General features: G+C 40.2%; 2 protein-coding genes across 4 annotated transcripts in view; one reads left to right on the top strand and one right to left on the bottom strand.

Moving 5' to 3' along the window:
• Positions 1 to 12,819: 12,819 nt before the first annotated feature.
• On the top strand, positions 12,820 to 15,875 carry msmp1 (microseminoprotein, prostate associated 1). Its single transcript, XM_059989554.1, has 3 exons — positions 12,820 to 12,950; positions 13,607 to 13,715; positions 15,695 to 15,875. The coding sequence occupies exons 1-3, from the start codon at positions 12,857 to 12,859 to the stop codon at positions 15,873 to 15,875; spliced, it is 384 nt and encodes a 127-aa protein (XP_059845537.1). The 5' UTR covers positions 12,820 to 12,856.
• rgp1 (GP1 homolog, RAB6A GEF complex partner 1) overlaps positions 15,749 to 18,343 on the bottom strand; it is a 27,651-nt gene continuing 25,056 nt past the window's right edge. The window contains exon 8 of one of the 3 annotated variants that reach the window (XM_059989541.1): positions 15,749 to 15,802. In XM_059989541.1, coding sequence (XP_059845524.1) covers positions 15,764 to 15,802 — 39 coding nt within the window. In that variant the 3' untranslated portion in view covers positions 15,749 to 15,763. Of the gene's footprint in view, positions 15,803 to 17,030; positions 17,748 to 18,343 lie in introns of those variants that run through there. The other 2 variants (XM_059989540.1, XM_059989542.1) reach the window with 2 other exon arrangements.

Here is an 18,343-nt window from a genome sequence, read left to right as displayed (position 1 = left end):
CAATTTCTGGGTTTAGGACATATACATTTAACAACTGACTACCAGTCTTCACATCTGAAAATGTATTGTGGATTTAATCTGGAGTGCAGCTCTGACTGAAAATATCTCCATATGGTGCCTGTTGTACCTTGTTTTGTCAGAGAAAATGGTTTGTATCTACCAGTAATTTTCTCCAATGACTTCATTCACGCGACAATATTTGGTGTCATGTGGGACCCGTCGTGTGGAACAGCGGTCTTAGCAGTCTGTGGGTGAGTATGCTAAGAAATTAGACATTCTTGGACCTGTCCCAGGCAGTGCTATCTGGCTACACGAGGTATCACAAACACGAAGGGATGAACTGGGAGTAGTGTGTGCGTGTGCATGCGTAAGAGACGAAACTTTGTGTGTTAATTTGGAGCGGGGGGGGGGGTTACCGACGGTTCGGGACGCCAGAGTGGGGGCCAGTATCCTCGCTCGGGAGCTGCATTTTAGCATACACTTTCTGTGAGTGTGATGCAAAGGAATACAGCAGGCATCATGAATTCAGGCGCTCAAAAGTAGCCCGCAGGAGAGTGCGTACTCTGCCGTTTAACCGGTACCCGTCATTTTTATTTTGCATAGTGTGGGAATTGGTGTAGAGGTTTTACCCAGATATATCTTATCAGGATGGCACCTGACAGATATATCTTATCAGGGTGGCACCTGATATATCTGTCAGGCGATGTCAGGTCGAGAACCCTGCTGCTCTGACTCAGCCCCTGACTGTGATTACGACCCTTCTTCCCGGGGTGGGGGAAGAGTCACAGCATTTTGTCAAGAGTTGCCTTCATTTAAAGTCGTGTGCGGCAATTCGGACTTCGGCTGCAAGCTCGAGGAAGTGGTTGAAATTCAACAGATGCAGCTGAAGATACACACGTGCTGGTAAAAGTACCCGAGGGATATGTGGGGTAGGATGGTACAAGGGCAGCAACCGGGAACGCCAGCAATGAGGAAAGATGTGGATGTAGCTGCTGCGACGTCCCAGTGAGTTTGCCGGCGACCAGGGCACGAAGCAAGGAACTGCTGGAATAGACGTGGGAGGGTAAAGGAGTTGATATGCTATAGCTGTGGCCTACTGGGACGTGGTTGGAGGCAGTGTCCAAAAAAGAGGAAAGATAAACAGGTGAAAGTCACGGCGGATACACAATCTCACCCCTTCAGCGCCCAGTCCGACCAATCAAACTGCTGATCAGATCATAGAGCTGGTGAAGACACTTGTGTCTGTGAAGACTTGGCGAGGCAGTCAGCAGAAACACCGGACACAAGTTAAACCGCATGTTTCACCTCTTGTTGTACCCTCAGACAGAACAGGGTACCGAGTGTACCCAGTACCCGTGTAATTACAGAGAACTTAAGAGATGAACACCAGCCGGCCACACCAGACCTGAACACAGCTGATGAAAACACACCCGCAGGAAATGCGAAGACAGAAGACACCGACATAAACCCGTGAATAGCATGTAAAGTGTAATGGCAACGATATTCTGTAATGAAAACCGGTTGCTGAAGGTAGCTGATTAGTTGAACAGCATAGGACAGAAAAGATAATGGGGAAATAGATGGGGAGGGATTTAAGTTAAAGCAGAGGCAGCAAGTTCCACAATGGCCGACTGAGGAAGACTGCACATGGCATCTGAAGGTAGTCACCCCAATCTGGATGGGGAGTGAATACAAACGAGCCGGGCCGGTGATTGACTGGACATTTCGGAAGGGGGTGCCACCAGGGAAAGGTCCTTGCAGTCATTCAAATGAAGACCACGCCACCCTTTTCCTCTACATCGATGAGAGGACCTGTGAGCCTAATGCGGTTATCTTGCTGGTGCCCCTGGAAAGAGAGTTGTAGCTGCCAGAGAATAAGGGGGTGAAGACGGGGAATGTGATGCAATTGGCCAGCAAGGGAAGAGCCAGCAGGTGTACACACCATGCTGCATTTCTGAAGACTGTTGTTCAAATTTCTGGAATAATCTCTCTGCTTAGCATTTTGTAGGTAGCCATATCCTGCCCTGCCTGTGAAAGACTCAAGAAATTCTGCAGATGGTGGAAATCTTGAGCAACACACAAAATGAATACTGCCTAATTGCTCCAGCATCTTGAGTGCCCTGCTCAAGATTCACAACGTCTGCAGAATCTCTGGCATCTATGTTACGCTACACCTCTGTAAAATCCCTTTGGCGTATTTCTACTCTGAAGAAGTTTCAATCCTCTCTTACAAGCTGCCTGACCTGCTGAGTTCCTCCAGCATGTTGTGTGTGTTGCCCATCTGTGGGAGGGTTCCTGGATCTGCATTGGTCCCATTACCCACCTCAGATCACAGAAAACTGGAGGGAAAACCTATCTTCCTCATCTTGATGGACTGTCTAAGAATAGTTTTAATTATTTTTCACAACGCTGCTTTTTAACTTTTAGTATCAAAACACCATATACATCCTGAATTCCGACTAAAACTCAGTCAGTTTGAGTACCTACTTCATCCCAAAGTTACAAAAGTTGATTGTTATCAACTCTAAATTGTCATAAGTGAAACCATGAAGATTTGTTAAAAAGAAATAGAATCTTTGTGTCAGAATCCAGTTTCATTCCCTAAGTACTCATTTTAACAAAGAAACAATTCATCTTTACCCAGGTGACATAATTATAATCTTCTAGCATACTTTCCCTAGGTTATAGCCTTGATAGCTAGTTTAAGCCTACTAGTTCCGAACAGAAATACTTTTATTTCACCTATGAAGTTGTCATTCAATATTGCATTACTTTGGTTTCCCAAAGTTCAACATGACTACAGAATCTAGCAACTTGTGGAAAAACTGCTCTCCAATTCCAAGGCACAGGTGATACATTGATCTTCAAAAAGGTCTAAATTAGAATGAGACAATCTCTGCTTTTTTACAAAAAGAGAAGCCACACTGACCTACAGTCATTATTAGAAATCGTAAACTATGTTTAGTTCATACTTCCACTTTCATTAACATTTCTATTCATTCCCCACTTGTCCAAATAATTTTGAAGTGGCTCCATCTGACTAGATTGGTTGTGGTTCTTGAGTTAACTTACTCCTCTTGTACAGCTGTTCCTTAGAAGCTCTGCTGTAAATTATTCCCTCATTTTATAGATTTAAAAGCAACATTCAGTCTAACCAATTCCTGCCATGTTATACTCCACTCAAGCCTCATTCTCATCTAATTCTAGTACATATCGATCTGCTTCATTGGGTTATACTGTCCAATAGAGTCAGAGTATTACAACACAGAAACGGGTCGATTCCAACTTTCCACCCTGACCAAGATGCCTACCTGAGTTAGTCCCATTTCCGCTTAAACATCACAACACACACAAAATGCTGGAGGAACTCAGCAGGCCAGGCAGCATCTATGGAAAAGAGGAAACAGTTGATGTTCAACGTTTTGAAGGGACTTCGTCAGAATATCGACTGTTTATTCTTTTCCATAGATACTGCCTGGCCTTTTGAGTTCCTCTAGCGGTTTGTATGCATTCTTTGGATTTCCAGCATCTGCAGATTTTCTCTCCCTTTAAATGCCTCCTATCCATGAACATGTTCAAATGTCTTTTAAATGTTGTAATTATACCTGCCTCTCCTATTTCCTCTGGCAGGTCTTTATACATACCCACCTTTGTCTGTGTGAAGAACCTACCCTTATGATCTTCTCTCAAATTTTAGACTTCTCTGCTATAAGTACCATGACATTTCACTAATCTGGAGGGATATGGATAGTACACGGGAAAAGACAATTAGTATAAATTGGCATGAAAATTGGCACAGCATTGTGAGCTGAATGGCCTATCCAGTGTTGCAGTGATCAATGTTCTAAGATCCAGCAATGTTCCACATGATTTTACATAGCATTATAGGGTCACCCTCAATTTCCTATGCTCCAGGAAAATTGTCCCAGCCTTTCCAATCTCTTCTTATAACTCACAATCTCCAGTCCCAGCAACATCCTTATGAATCTTATTGCAATCTCTCTAGCTTAATGTTATCCTTCCAATACTAGGCAACTGAAATGCACGCTGAGACCTCCAAGTGAGGTCTCTACATCATCTTGTAACATAATGTTCCAACTCTTGTACTCAGTACCTTGCCCAATGAAAACAAGCATGCCAATCACCTTCTTCACTATCTATGTCTCCACTGTTAGGGAACTATGTACTTGCACCCAAGATCCATATGTTCTAAAAAAAATTGTTCTGGTTATTTATTGTTAACATCTAGCCAGGTTTAATTTTCAAAATACAACTAGCACTTGGCCAAATACCTGCCGTTGCTTGACTCACTTCCCCAGATGATCTGGATCCCATTGTAATCTTTGATGACCTTCTTCACTACCAGCTATGTCACCAATGTTGGTGTCATCTGCAAACCCACTAACCATGCTAATTCTCATTCAAATCATTAATATACACTATAGATGACAAGCAACCATGGTCCCAGCATCAATTTTTCAATCACACCACTGGCCACAGGCCTCTAATCTGAAAACCAACCCTCCTGTATCATACCCTGGCTTCTTCCGCCAGGCCAATGTTGTTTCCAGTTGACTATCTCATCTTGGACCACATGGGATCTAACCCCCCGAACCAGCCTACCATGCAAGGCTTTGTCAAATACCTTGCTAAAGTTCTTAGAACATGGGACGGAAAACAATACGACTCTGGAAAAGGCCCTTCGGCCCACAATGTTGTGCCAAACCAACTAAATTAGTAATCAAAGGGCCAACTAAACTAACCTTTCTGCATATATAATGTCCATTTCCTTCCATTTCCCTTACATTCAGGTGCCTATCTAGATGTTTTTAAATGCCTCTGCCACTACCCTACCACCATTCCAGACACTCAGCACCCTCTGTGTAAATATCTTACCCCTCACATCATCTTTGAACTTAACCCCTTTCACCTTAAATGCATGCCTTGTGGTAATAGACACTTAGATCATAAGGCATAGGAGCAGATTTGGTCCCACTCCCTGGCCTTCTCCCAGTAACCTTTGATGCTGTAGCCAATCAAGAACCTAACAATCTCCACCTTAAATACAACCTGGCCTCCACAACTTCCTGTGGTAACAAATTCCACAAATTCACCACCTTTGGCTAAAGAAATTTCTCCACATCTCTGTTTCGAAAGGGTGCCCCTCAATCCTGAGGCTGTGCCCTGTTGTTCTAGACTCTCCCACCATGGGAAACATCCTTTCCACATCTACCATATTTAGGCCTTTCAACGTTCGAAAGGTTTCAATGAGATTCCCCCTCATCCTTCTAAATTCCAGTGAGTACAGGTCCAGACCATCAAACGTTCCTCATATGATAACCTTTTTTTTCCCGGAAACATTCTTGTGAAACTCCTCTGAACCCTCTCCATTGCCAGCACATTTTATCTTGATAAGGAGCCAAGGGGAGGCCTCCCCAGTGCCTTATAAAGTCTCAGCATCACAGCCCTGATCTTGTACTCTAGACCTCTTGAAACGACAGCTAGCATTGCATTTGCCTTTGTCACCACCAACTGCAAGTTAACCTTTTGGCTGTTCTGCACATGGGCTCCCAAGTCCCTTTGCATCTCAGATTTTTGCATTTTCTCCCCATTTAGAACAAATTTATTTCTTCCTATGACCAGCCTCCTATTTCCTCAACACTACCTGCCCCTCCACCAATCTTCATATCATCTTCAAACTTGGCAACAAAGCCATCTATTCCCTCATCTAAATCATTTATATTCAGCATAAAGAGAAGCTGTCTCAACACCGACCCCTGTGGAACACCACTAGTCACTGGCAGCCAATCAGACAAGGGTCCTTTTATTCCCACTCGCTGCCTCCTACCAATCAGCCAATGCTGTAACCACGTAACTTTCCTGCTAATACCATGGGCTCTTAACCTGATAAGCAGCCTCATTTGTGCCACCTTGTCAAAGGCCTTCTGAAAGTCCAAATATACAACATCTGACTCCTGTGGGACACCACTAGTCAGTGAAGGCTGATGCAAAGTACTCAGTTAGTTCATCTGTTGTCTCCTTGTCCCCCATTATAGTTTCTCCAACCTCATTTTCTAGCAGTCCTATATCCACTCTCATCTCTATTTTATGTCTTATGTATTTGAAAAAGCTTTTTCTATCCATCTTGATATTGTTTGCTTGCTTGATTTCATATTTCATCTTTTCCCTTCTAATGATTCTTTTAGTTACTCTCTGTAGGTTTTTAAGCACTTTGAAATCCTCATTAATTTTGGCTTTGTTGTATGTCTTCTCTTTTGCTTTTACAATAGCTTTGACTCCCCTTGTCAGCTATGGCTGTACTCTTTCATCATCTGAGTATTTCTTTGTTTTTGGAATACATCTATCCTGCACTATCCTTATTTTTCCCAGAAACACAAGAATACCTGCTCATCCCTTCCAGCATCTCTTTCCAATTTACTTTGGCCAACATTGGTCAACTCCTCTCTCATACCACCGTAATTTCCTTTAATCCACCAAAATACTGCTACATCCGACTTCAGTTTCTTCCTATCAAATTTCAAGTTGAATTCCACCATATTGTGATCACTGTCTCCTAAGGGTTCCTTTACACCCTAAACACCCTAAACACCTTTGGTTCATTACATAACAACCAATCCAGAATAACTGATCCCCGAGTAGGCTCAACAATAAACTACTCTAAAAAGCCATCTCATAGGCATTCAACACATTAAATCTCTTGAGATCCATTACCAACCTGATTTTCCCAATCTACCTCCATGTTAAAAACTTCCATGCCTATCGTAACATTGTCTTTTTGTTATGCCTTTTCTATTTTCCATTGTAATCTTTAGCCCACATCTCAGCTACTGTTTACAGAACGTATATAACTCCCATCAGGGTCAACTGAAATAGGGGACAGCCGGAAGACCTGGAGTCCAGATTCCACGGACCAGATAGTGAACCGGAACGCAGATTTCACGGACCGGACCATGACAAAGGTATAGGAGCAGAATGAGGCCATTTGGCTAATCAAGGCTTCCCCACCATTTCATCATGGCTGATCTAGTTCTCCCTCAACCACATTCTCCTTTCTTTTCCCCATAACCTTTCATTCACTGACTAATCAAGAATCTATTAACCTCTGCCTTAAATACACTCAATGGCCTGGCCTCCACAGCAGCATGTAGCAACGAATTCCACCAATTCACCACACTCTAGCTAAAGAAATTCCTCCTCATCTCCATTTTAAATGGATGACCCCTCCACCCTGAGGCTGTACCCTCTCGTCCTAGACTCCCCCACCATAGGAAACATCCCCTCCACTTCCAGTCGATCTAAGCCTTTCGACATTCAGTAGGTTTCAGTGAGATCCCCCTCCCCACCTAATTCTTTCAATTTCTTTTCTTTCCATGTCCTGTGTTAACAATGAAAAACCACTATCAGTAAAGTACAGTACATGTTGCTCTCTTGACAAAACTACCTTTGTTCAATCCTATTATTGTGCAATAATTTGCAAACTGTTCAGAGGGTGTCTGTTTTTGATCTTCCAGAATCAGAATCAGAAACAGGTTTAATGTCATTGGCGTATGTTGTTAACTTTGCAGCAGCAGTACAAAGCAATATATAATAATAGAGGGGAAAAAACCTGCGAATTACAGTAGTGGAAAATTAGTTTGAAATGAGTATTAAATCACTTAATGAGTATTGGAAAAGAATAGAAATTTTTAAAAATAGGTAGTGTTCATGGGTTCAAAGTCCATTCAGAATTCAGATGGCAGAGGGGAAGAGGCTGTTGCTGAATTACTAAGTGTGTGCCTTCAGGCTTCTGTACCTCCTTTTTGATGGTGACAATGAGAAGAGGTCATGTCCTGGGTGATGGGGTCCTTAATAATGGACGTTGCCTTTTTGAGGCACCACTCCTTGAAAAGATCCTGTCTACTACAGAGGCTATTGCCATGATGGAGCTGACTAATTTTACAATTTTCTGCAGCTTACTTCAATCCTGTGCAGTAGCACCCCCCCCCCCCCCTTCCCCATACCAGGTAGTGATGCATCCAATTAGAATGCTCTCCATGGTGCATCTGTAGAAATTCACAAATGTCTTTGGTGATGTATCAAATTCCCTCAAACTTTTAAAGAAGTATAGCCCCTGACTTGCCTCCTTTATAGCTGCATCAATATGTTGGGTCCAGGTTTCATGCTGAGCTGTAGTCAATGAGCAGCATCCTGACGTAGGAGTTTGCATTGTCTAGGTGATCCAAGACCTGGAGAACAAACGAGATTGCATCCAACACAGACTTATGGTGGCGATAGGCAAATTGCAGTGGGTCCAGGTCCTCGTTGAGGCAGGAGTTGATTCTAGCTATAACTAACCTCAAAAGTACTACCTTAGATATAGTCATTAAGGCAGCTCACCCTGCTCTTCTTGGGCACTGGTATAATTGTTACCCTTTTGAGGCAGGTGGGAACTTCTGACTGTAACAATGAGAGATTGAAAATGTCTTTGAACACCTCCACCAGTTGTTTGGCACAAGTTTTCAGAGCCTTACCAGGTACTCCATCTTCAGAATTACCTCCCTGTTTCAGTAATCACAAGATTCTCTACAAGGGCCAGTCATTGTTAACAGTTTCAACCCAGGCAGCAGATTTGTCCACCTCAGCACCCTGACACTAACCTGTCCCTCAAGTAAAGACAAATGCTCCACCCCTTCAGAAGTATGAACAACATTATCACCAGGTAAGACTATATTTTACTGTGAAGATATAGTCTTCACAGGGAAGAAGGAATGAAACAATAGCAATGCAGAAGCTTCAATCTGTGTCCGCTCCATCAGAGGACAACAGTAGAATGTAGTGGACAGATTAAAACGAGAATTTACTTGCACTAGGACACTTCTCGTGAAGTAAGCACTTTACAGGCCCATTTTAAGCACAAAAAGTGGATGGAAAAGTCTCAGATGGGTGTAAAGCATCAAAATTTAGCTCTGCGTGGAGGTGTGGTAATCGGTTTCAGCATCGTAACAGATCCATGAAACAGGCATGAACTGAAGTAACAAGAATGTTGCCAGGATTAGATGTACTGGGATCCAGGGAGAGGGTGGACAAGCTGGAACTTCATTCCTTGCTGCATAGGAGACTGAGGGATGACCTCATCGCTGTGTACAGTGTTATATCATGAGGAGCATAGGTAGGGTGAATGCACTCAATCTTTTCCACAAGGCTGGGGAATCAAGAACCTAGAGGGCACAGGTTTAAGGTGAGAGGGGGAAATTTAATAAGAACATGAGGGGCAACTTTTTTTACACAAAGAGTGTCGTGTATGTGGATTGAAATGCCAAAGGAAGGGGCTAAAACAGGTACAATGACAAGTTTTTAAAGACTTTTGGACAGGTACTTGTATAGAAAGTTTAGGATATGGATCAAAAGTGGGCAAATAGGATTAAGTTGGACTGGGCGTTTTGGTGGGCATGAACCAGTGGGCCTGTTTCCATGCTTTATAACTCTTACTCTAACAACAGAAAATGTTGGGAAAGCAGAAACTGGCAGGTCAGGCAGCTTGTATTAATAGAGAGAAACAGAGTTGACATTAAGGCCAATGAAGATCATTTTTACTGCCTGACTTGACTATTCCCAGCATTTTCTGTTTTTATCTCAGATTTCCAAAATCTACACTATAGTACTTGCAAATTTTCACTTTCTGGTTGATTTTTAATTAGTTTCATGTTCCGTCACACTTGTCAAAGATTGGTTTGTGCTTTAGTTTGGGAGACTTGGGCATGAATCATGCCCTTGAGTTGAAAGATTCTAACCATGTTCCATTACATCACAATTCATAATTCTTTGAGGCCAGTGAAAAGGAGCTTTATAAAATAATATTTATTTCACTGTCAGCGTTTATGAAATTATTACTTCTTTGCTTTATTTTGTTCTTTTTACTCCGTTTTCCTTGACTTTGTGCTTGTTGAACACAAAATCAGTCATTCTACGTCCTATCCTATCAAAAATACAAGTTGATTGTTGCCAGATATAACATGTTTTATGTAAGTGTGTATTAGCACATCAAGGGCTTAGCAACTTACTGGCAAGCCGGTGACCTTTCTTGTCTGTGATGCACTGCAGTGCTGCTGTCCCCACTACATCAGTGAGCCCTGATGTAGAACTTTGTGGAGCACCTTCACTCCATCCACCACAAAAGGTGCGATTTCTTTGACACCCATTTCACATTTCAATTCCACTTGCTAATCCCATTCCTCCTCTAATGACATGATGAGGCCACTCTCAGGCTGCAGGAGCAATACATCCATCATATTCTGTTAGGGTATCCTCCAACCTGATGGCATGGACCTTAATTACTCTCACTTCCCCCTCTCTCGTGTTCCATTCCCCATTCCGACTCTACTCTTACCTCTTCTCTTCTCCTTACTTATCCATCTCCTCCCTCTGGTGCACCTCCTCCTTCCATTTCTCCCAATGTCCACTGTCCTCTTCTATTAGGTTCCTTCTTCTTCAGCCCTTTAACTCTTCCATCTATCACCTACCAGCTTGTACTCCTTCACCTCCCCCACCTTCTCATTCTGGCTTCCTTCACTGACCTTTCCAGTTCCGATGAGGGTTCTCGGCCTGAAATGTTGACTGTCTTTTCGCTTCATAGAATCTGCCTGACCTGCTGAGCCCTTCCAGCATTTTAAGACCATAAGACAAAGGTTCAAAGACACAATTTAATGTCAGAGAAATGTATACAATATACATCCTGAAATGCATTTTCTTCACAACCATCCACTAAAGCATCAAAGAATGAACGACAGTGAAATGTTAGAACCTCAAAGTATCCCCACCCCAGCTCCCCCCTCCTGTGCATAAGTGGCAGCAAGCTCCTCTGTAAATACACACAATGACCTGGCCTCCTCGGATGCCTGTGGCAATGATTTCCACAAATTCACCACTCTCTGGCTAAAGAAATTCCTAATCAATGTTCTAAATTGATGCTCCTCTGTTCTGAGACTATGCCTTCTGTTGTGTTTAGATCTGGCTGTAATCTCACTGCTTAATAGTTCCTCCAATTCCCACGGCCCAGTGAGGGGCCTATAATACAATCCCATTAGAGTGACCATCCCTTTCTACCCATATGGCATTACTGGATGATCATCCAAGATTATCCTTTCTAAGGACCATTACAATGTCTTCTTTCACCATGAAGGCAACTTGGCCTCCTCACTTACCTGCATCTCTGTCATGCCTCTACCATAGCTACCCAGTACAGTATTTGTATAATAATGCAATAAATTACTGAAAATGTTTTAACTTATCTCTTTTCTTCTCTGAATAAAACACATGAACTGATCCCTTTCCACTTATGTTTGTGTTACACAGTAATCGTTCTTCCAGTCCTATAGTCTGTTTGCCTCTTTGTGAAGAATTCAAAATGTTAGTGAATTGGTAATAAATCTATATAAATTTATCACGATTGAATTACTTAGGATTGATCAGGAATTTAATATGGATTTATGTCAATTGAGAACTTAATAGGATATTTTCGAAGATCCAAACTCACATTCAGTGGAGATGAAGATGAAGAATGGTTGCCTCCCGTTCCTGAGTATTCTAATTGGACAGAAACCAGACAGTAGCATCGGACATGGCCCACTCACACGGATTTATAACTCAACAATAACAACCAACATCACGCCTCACAACGTAGAGCAGTTCTTTCTATTTTGTTAACCGTGCGAAAACTATTTTGGACCCGGAGAGTCTCCTAGAGGAAACAAGACGATCACGCACAACGTTCCTAACAGAATGGCTCCCAGGTGAAGGGCCGGCAGGAAATCCAGGAAACCAAGTAATGAGGAGGAACCCGTCGCTACCGCCTCTCTTCCCTATATTTCCACAGTTTCCGGAAGGAACACCAGGATCTTGAAGAAAAAACGGATTCATACTATGCACACACCCGTAAGGAAGCTCTAAATCACAGATTGTCCGAGTCAAAGATGACCTGAGACTCAGGACGGCTCACATACAGATATTAATAATGCATGGATCACCTTGCGAAATTTGAAATCTTACTAATTTCTCCTTAAAGCTGAAAGCAGTGCATTAGAAATGACAGTTATTGGGCAAAATGTTATGAAATATTTTTGGAATTACTAAATTGCAGAAACATATTACTGAAAATATCATCTTGCACGGCAAGACAGTTTGTACACTAAAATGTTTAAGCCTCCTCTGGGTGACAAAATATTGCAAAGTTTTGCATGGACGAATTTTGATTTTGATTTCGATGTAACATACAGAATGCTGGAGGAACTAAGCAGGCCTGGCGGCATTTGTAGAAAAGAGTAAACAGTCGACAATTCGGGCTGAGACCCTTCATGAGGACTGATTTTAATCCCCCTTTCACCAGCCAAAGTCCGAGTTCTGGCATTTCCTTCCTTAACTTCTCCTTTAAGTCATAAAAACCGTCTCACTGCTGAGCTTTTGATCATCTGTCTTAATATGACGCAGTAATTAAATGTTAAAATTGTTTTAAAACTTTCTGTGATCTCTGAAATTAATGGTTCAATATGAGTACATTTTGCTGTTAGACTCTTAAAGTTACTCTCTAACAATATTTCTTGAAAAAAGTAATGGAGTTCATCTGTCACGTATTTTCACATTGATGCATAGTATGTAAGAGTAACGCTAATTTTCTAATATAAACTGATTCGATTGCTTTTTACCTATTTTAATATACAAAATCTGTTTGCAGGCCAGTAGCTGGCATTTCTATTAAGTTACGAAGTACCTCCCCAGGGGTTGGTAACTTCCTCAATAGATCTTCAAACAGCTACATTGCAGGCTGCAGTTTGAAACGCTGAATTTCCACTGGCTTTCATTCATGGAACAACGCAAATTCAAATATCTCATTCTCTCTCTTCTCTTGACATTATTAATCCCTGAATTCCAGGCTGAATGCTACTGGCGCACAACAGGTAATGTAATAATTAAACTGTTATTTTACATGCTTCATGAGCAACTTGTTTTTGTTCTGCTTTATTATTGCTTTAAACAAGAAATAAACTTTTGTAAACTTTTTACTGGTTTATATTGAACTGTTTCAATAAATATGATAAATGTTATAGTTAAGCAGATATACATTTTGTAGTGATGCATCCAAGTGAGCTTTGTTTGATTAGGTGTTTAGTTATGTTTTAGATAGACTGCTTCGAATTACATAAATAATTCTCTACTCTTTGTGTGTTTTATTATAAATTCTCACAGTAAAACTGTTTGATTGTTCAAAATGGAGTCTCTACATTGTGTTCAACGCTGACTGGCATCTCCTGCGACGCTGCTGATGCCAAACTATCGGTCCCTGCCGTTCCTTTGGATTCATCAGCTGTGTGGAGGAGTAGCCTGCTACAAGGACAACAGCTTGTTCTCCGTATCATACTGTTATAGCTTGCCTACTGACTTATGTATCACGTAGGCAGCTGAGAGGCAATATCCATAGCCGACCCCGACTAACGTACAATCTGGCAGTGGGTTAATTTGATCATTAAGCTTTTTTGTTTCCGGACAAATCAGCCGCGTTTTCACTGATACCATTTTCCAGCTATTTTGCAAAGAACATGTTTGTATTTTCCAGGTGCCTGCAAGTACGGTAAATACAAGTATAAAGTTGGGGAGATGTGGAAGACCATTGACTGCTATCAATGCAGCTGTATAGCTCCAACACAGATTATTTGCTGTGACATGTAAGTGATTTATGGATTTCTCATTGAACAGGGATATAAATATACTGCCAATCAGCTAGAAGTTACAAATTTCCTCTAAAAATGCCTTCAACCAACAACGCCAAATGTTCAGGAGTTTGTGAATTTGCTGAATTGGCTGGCAAATCTTCTAAGACAGGCAAAAAATATTCGTGTTAGGATTTTGTTTTCAAGTGGCTCCATCAATTCAGGAATTCATAGAACAATGAACTGGCCAAAAAATTTACATTGGAAATAAACATTGAGAAATGACCTAATGATTGATGAATGGAACAAGGGATCACAAATTTGACAAGGTTGAAAGGTTGAACAAGTTAGGTCTCTATTCATTGGAGCGTAGAAGGTTGAGGGGGGATTTGATCGAGGTATTTAAGATTTTGAGAGGGATAGATAGAGTTGACGTGATTAGGCTGTTTCTATTGAGAGTAGGGGAGATTCAAACGAGAGGACATGATTTGAGAGTTAGGGGGCAGAAGTTTAAGGGAAACACGAGGGGGTATTTCTTTACTCAGAGAGTGATAGCTGTGTGGAATGTGCTTCCTGTAGAAGTAGTAGAGACCAGTTCAGTTGTGTCATTTAAGGTAAAATTGGATAGGTATATGGACAGGAAAGGAGTGGAGGGTTATGGGCTGAGTGCGGGTAGGTGGGACTAGGTGAGATTAAGAGTTCGGCACGGACTAGGAGGGCCGAGATGGCCTGTTTCTGTGCTGTGATTGTTATATGGTTAAATATAACGTCACCATTCTTTCTGATTCAGAGTCATAGTCAAACAGCGACATGTCAGCTATCACACCCATCTATACTAATCCCACTTCCCATGCAGTGAATTTCTATTTCGTTTACACTGACAGTTTTTCTTCTAACTTTGGTGTAATCAGGCTTTAGCTAATGTCATTGGATAGGAGCAAACAGACACAACCTCAATTTAGTATCTCACAAAAGCTTAAATTTATGTATTCAAGCTCTCAACAACAGTACTTCCTGGCTTGCTGTCTTACTGTGGTATGTGGTTCTAGCTACTCAATTCACAGACATTGGCCCCAGCCCAGTACAAATGTAGCCTTCCCCAGTAAAATAGCTTCATCTTTCTCCGAAACTGGTTCAACACGAAAGTCTCCTTAAAGTTGTTTCTCCCAAGATTTAGAAGATATGCAGGGAACACTGAACACATTGTGGTTAGAGCAACAACATAGGCCAAATTATCTGCAGAAAAAGAACTGCCTGAAATTACTGAAACCATGCCATTTCTTCCAGTATAGTCCTGGGTGCAACACTGTCTCTTGTATGACCTAGACAGCCAGGAAAAGCTCAACTCTCATCTTATAATGGAGACAGAATGCTTGCAAATAACACTGGCATCCATAAATATTTCAGATTATTACAAAGAAAAATACATTTTAAAACATTGCCACATATGGCTGGAGGCTAAGTCATTTGGATATCCTTAAAGCGGAGGTCGATTAGTAAAGGCGACAAAAGTTATGGGGAGAAAGCAAGTTGGATAATGAATCAATCATGAAAAATGTGAGGCACTCTGGATGGGCCAAATGGCCTAACTCTGCTCCCATGACATGGTCTTAAAGTATAATATCAATTAGCATATGCTTTGGCCCACATAAAAGTACATTGATTTTAATTCCCTTGGATAAATGTCTCAAAATATAAAGGAATTTTTTAAAGATTATAATCATTTGTTGAGCTGAATCATATGTGTATGCATTTAACAGATTTACACTGTGAAATATACCTTCCTAGTTTGCCATCTAAAATGTATTTTAATGTATAAAATGTGCTGTTATCTTAATGCAGTTATTATTGCTGGATGCTAGAGGCCTTTAATTACTGTTGTACACATAATGACAAAATAAAAAAGGCACCCATCTCATCAACTTCATAGATGACTATAAATTAGACTTCATTTTTATTGAATGGAAAGTTAACTTGAATTGCTATCTGTTCAGGGTAAATTATACAGTTGATGTTCGTCAATATTGTGCTATGTGGTACGATGCAAGGACTCGCCATCCTTCTCAACCATGTGGTCGACGTTTGAAGCAACAATTGAAGCGCTACAAAAAATCAATTTACATGACTTCAGTATACAGAAACTTGCTTAGCTTACCTTCAAGCTTACGAAAATAGAAAAAAAAGCAGTTTTTGAAAAGCAACATTTATTTGTATTTACATTTGTATATTTAAAACAGTTGACTATATTCCTAAGTATGCTGTAAGAACTTCATTTATTATGCTCATTTTGCATGGAATGTGGCTATAATCTGCAAGACTGGGAAAATGGACATTGTGTAGATAGGAGGGATTAGTTTTTGAGGATTTTTGATTTACTTTTTAGTTGGTTTGGCAAAACATTCTGGGCTGAAGGGCTTATTCCTGTGCTATACTGTTCTATGTTAACCACCAAATCAGTTATAACCTCCCCATTTCTTTTCAAATAATTTTGCCATATTTACTGCCAGTCTTAGTCCAAAAATTGAATGTTTCACATCTTCTCATGTTTGTTCGCACCTGTTTAGGCACAGTGCAAAATATGTTGCTAGCATTTTTAGAGTAAATATGATTTTTGAGATGTCCATTTTGTTCAGATGAATTGCTAAATAAATGTAAAAATACTAAATGAGTAGAGAAATGTTTTCTTGATGAAATAAAACCTTCAACATTTTTCACACAGCAGATGAATATTTCAAATTCTGTCAGCCAGTAGGCTGCAAAACCTTTGCACAAAACATCACATAAATAGCTTCAAAAGGAGTGAATGTTATATCCTACAAACATGGTATTAATATATTTTGCAAAAAATTGGATAACATTTTATAGTTCATTTCTTCTCAAAATTACCAATAAGAAAGGTACACAGGATATATACAAAAAGGGGAAAACTAGATGAATACTAATTTAAATACTATTTGTTCTGTAGATAAGTGATGCTGGCTTGTATAATTATTGCCATTTAACTGTGATGACCAGTAACTTTAATGTAAACATACAGGAGGAAGACTAAAATGAAGATGGACATAGTTTTAGCTGCCACTTAACCAAAACACAGCCGTAGATGCGACTTCCATGACATGCCAAGAGTCAAAGCAGTAAATAAATGTAAATAGCAGTAAATAAAACCGACAGGAACACAGGAAAACAAAACTGATTTACTAAAATATAGTTAATTTTTTACTCCTGAGGTTAAGATGTTGAATGGTGATTGACAAGGTTTATTGTTGTGTTACAGCACAATGAGTAAAATCTACGTTTAATAGAAAATGTTCAAGAACAACAAACAACGTGTAATTGTGCAACAAGCTTTTAAGATAAATAAATGCAAATACAAGAAGCACCAATGTGAAGATGCAATTCTTCTCAGTTGTGGGATACAGAATTTAGACTATCTACAGCAAAACCCACAATAAAAAGCACTTCAGATCTACCAGTTCCAAAAGCTATACACCGTCTAGACAAAACAGTTCTCCATATAAAATCTTCTCATCATTATCAATGTAAGGAATTTTTGAAATTGGATGTCTAAAATGAAAAACAAAATGTGGTAGGTGCAGTGTTCCATCTTAGTCCATTCAATGATGGGAGAAACTGTAGTCATTGCTAATCTTGTTCCTCACACTTCCATGAAGAAATACTGTGATTTGGAATTGCATTCTGTGGTAAGTTCCAGTAATTTTTGATTAAGAAATAAAAGAACTACGTAATACTTTAAGTAATATCATTGCTTGTTTTTTCATTTGTTGTTGCTATTCAACTGCTTCTCCAAAATCTCAAATGAATTTCAGATAGTAATGGAGTGAAAAGATGTCAACTGTGAAACATATGATGCGAGTACAGGATTAGTTGGAAGCACTTTTATTGGCAGATCCCAGCTGAATGTGTCCACATCTATTTTCCCTGCCCCAGTCCAAGTAATTATCTCCGATTGGTTCTCAAGTACAGTAGGTGGTTCCACTGGCTCACAAGCAGTGACAAACTCAAAGTGTAAACGCCACTTCAAGGATACTGAAATTGAAATATACAAGTATATCAAATTATTGTTAAAATCATGAATATAATAAGATATTATAAATTGGTGTGTTGCACAAGGTTTAATGAGAATTTTTGCACTGAAGTCACTTAAGACCCAATTGCAACCAAATGATGAAAATAGCATGTTTCAAAACCTTTAAAGAAGAAAAATGCTCAATTTCTCAAGGAGGAGAGAAACTAGAAAAAAGATATTAACCAAAAAGTAAGAAGAAATAAAGAGGTTTCTAAGAAAGACAATGAAAGAGGAATTTGAAGTAATAAGTTCTAAAGAAAGGTCCACAATGGGATGGCGTTCATTCATCGTAAAACATCCAAAATGCATTGCAAGATAAAACTTGGAAATTCAGAGTCACAAACAGCAGTCAACTAGCAATCTGAATTTAACATAGTGAGAGTTTAAGCTATTGGACTGAGGACTAGGGTTACAGGAGAAAAAAATTAAAACAAAATAGAACATGAGTAGTTGTTTTCAAATACAGCTTAGGGAATAATATTTCATAGTACAGTTAATAGTGCTAATTATGGACTGCACTATGATCACTATCTAGTGATCATTCTTTCAAGAATGG

This window comes from Hypanus sabinus, chromosome 14 (genome assembly GCF_030144855.1).
Source record: "Hypanus sabinus isolate sHypSab1 chromosome 14, sHypSab1.hap1, whole genome shotgun sequence".
NCBI classification, from domain to species: domain Eukaryota; kingdom Metazoa; phylum Chordata; class Chondrichthyes; order Myliobatiformes; family Dasyatidae; genus Hypanus; species Hypanus sabinus.
This window is presented reverse-complemented; position numbering and strand designations above follow the sequence as displayed.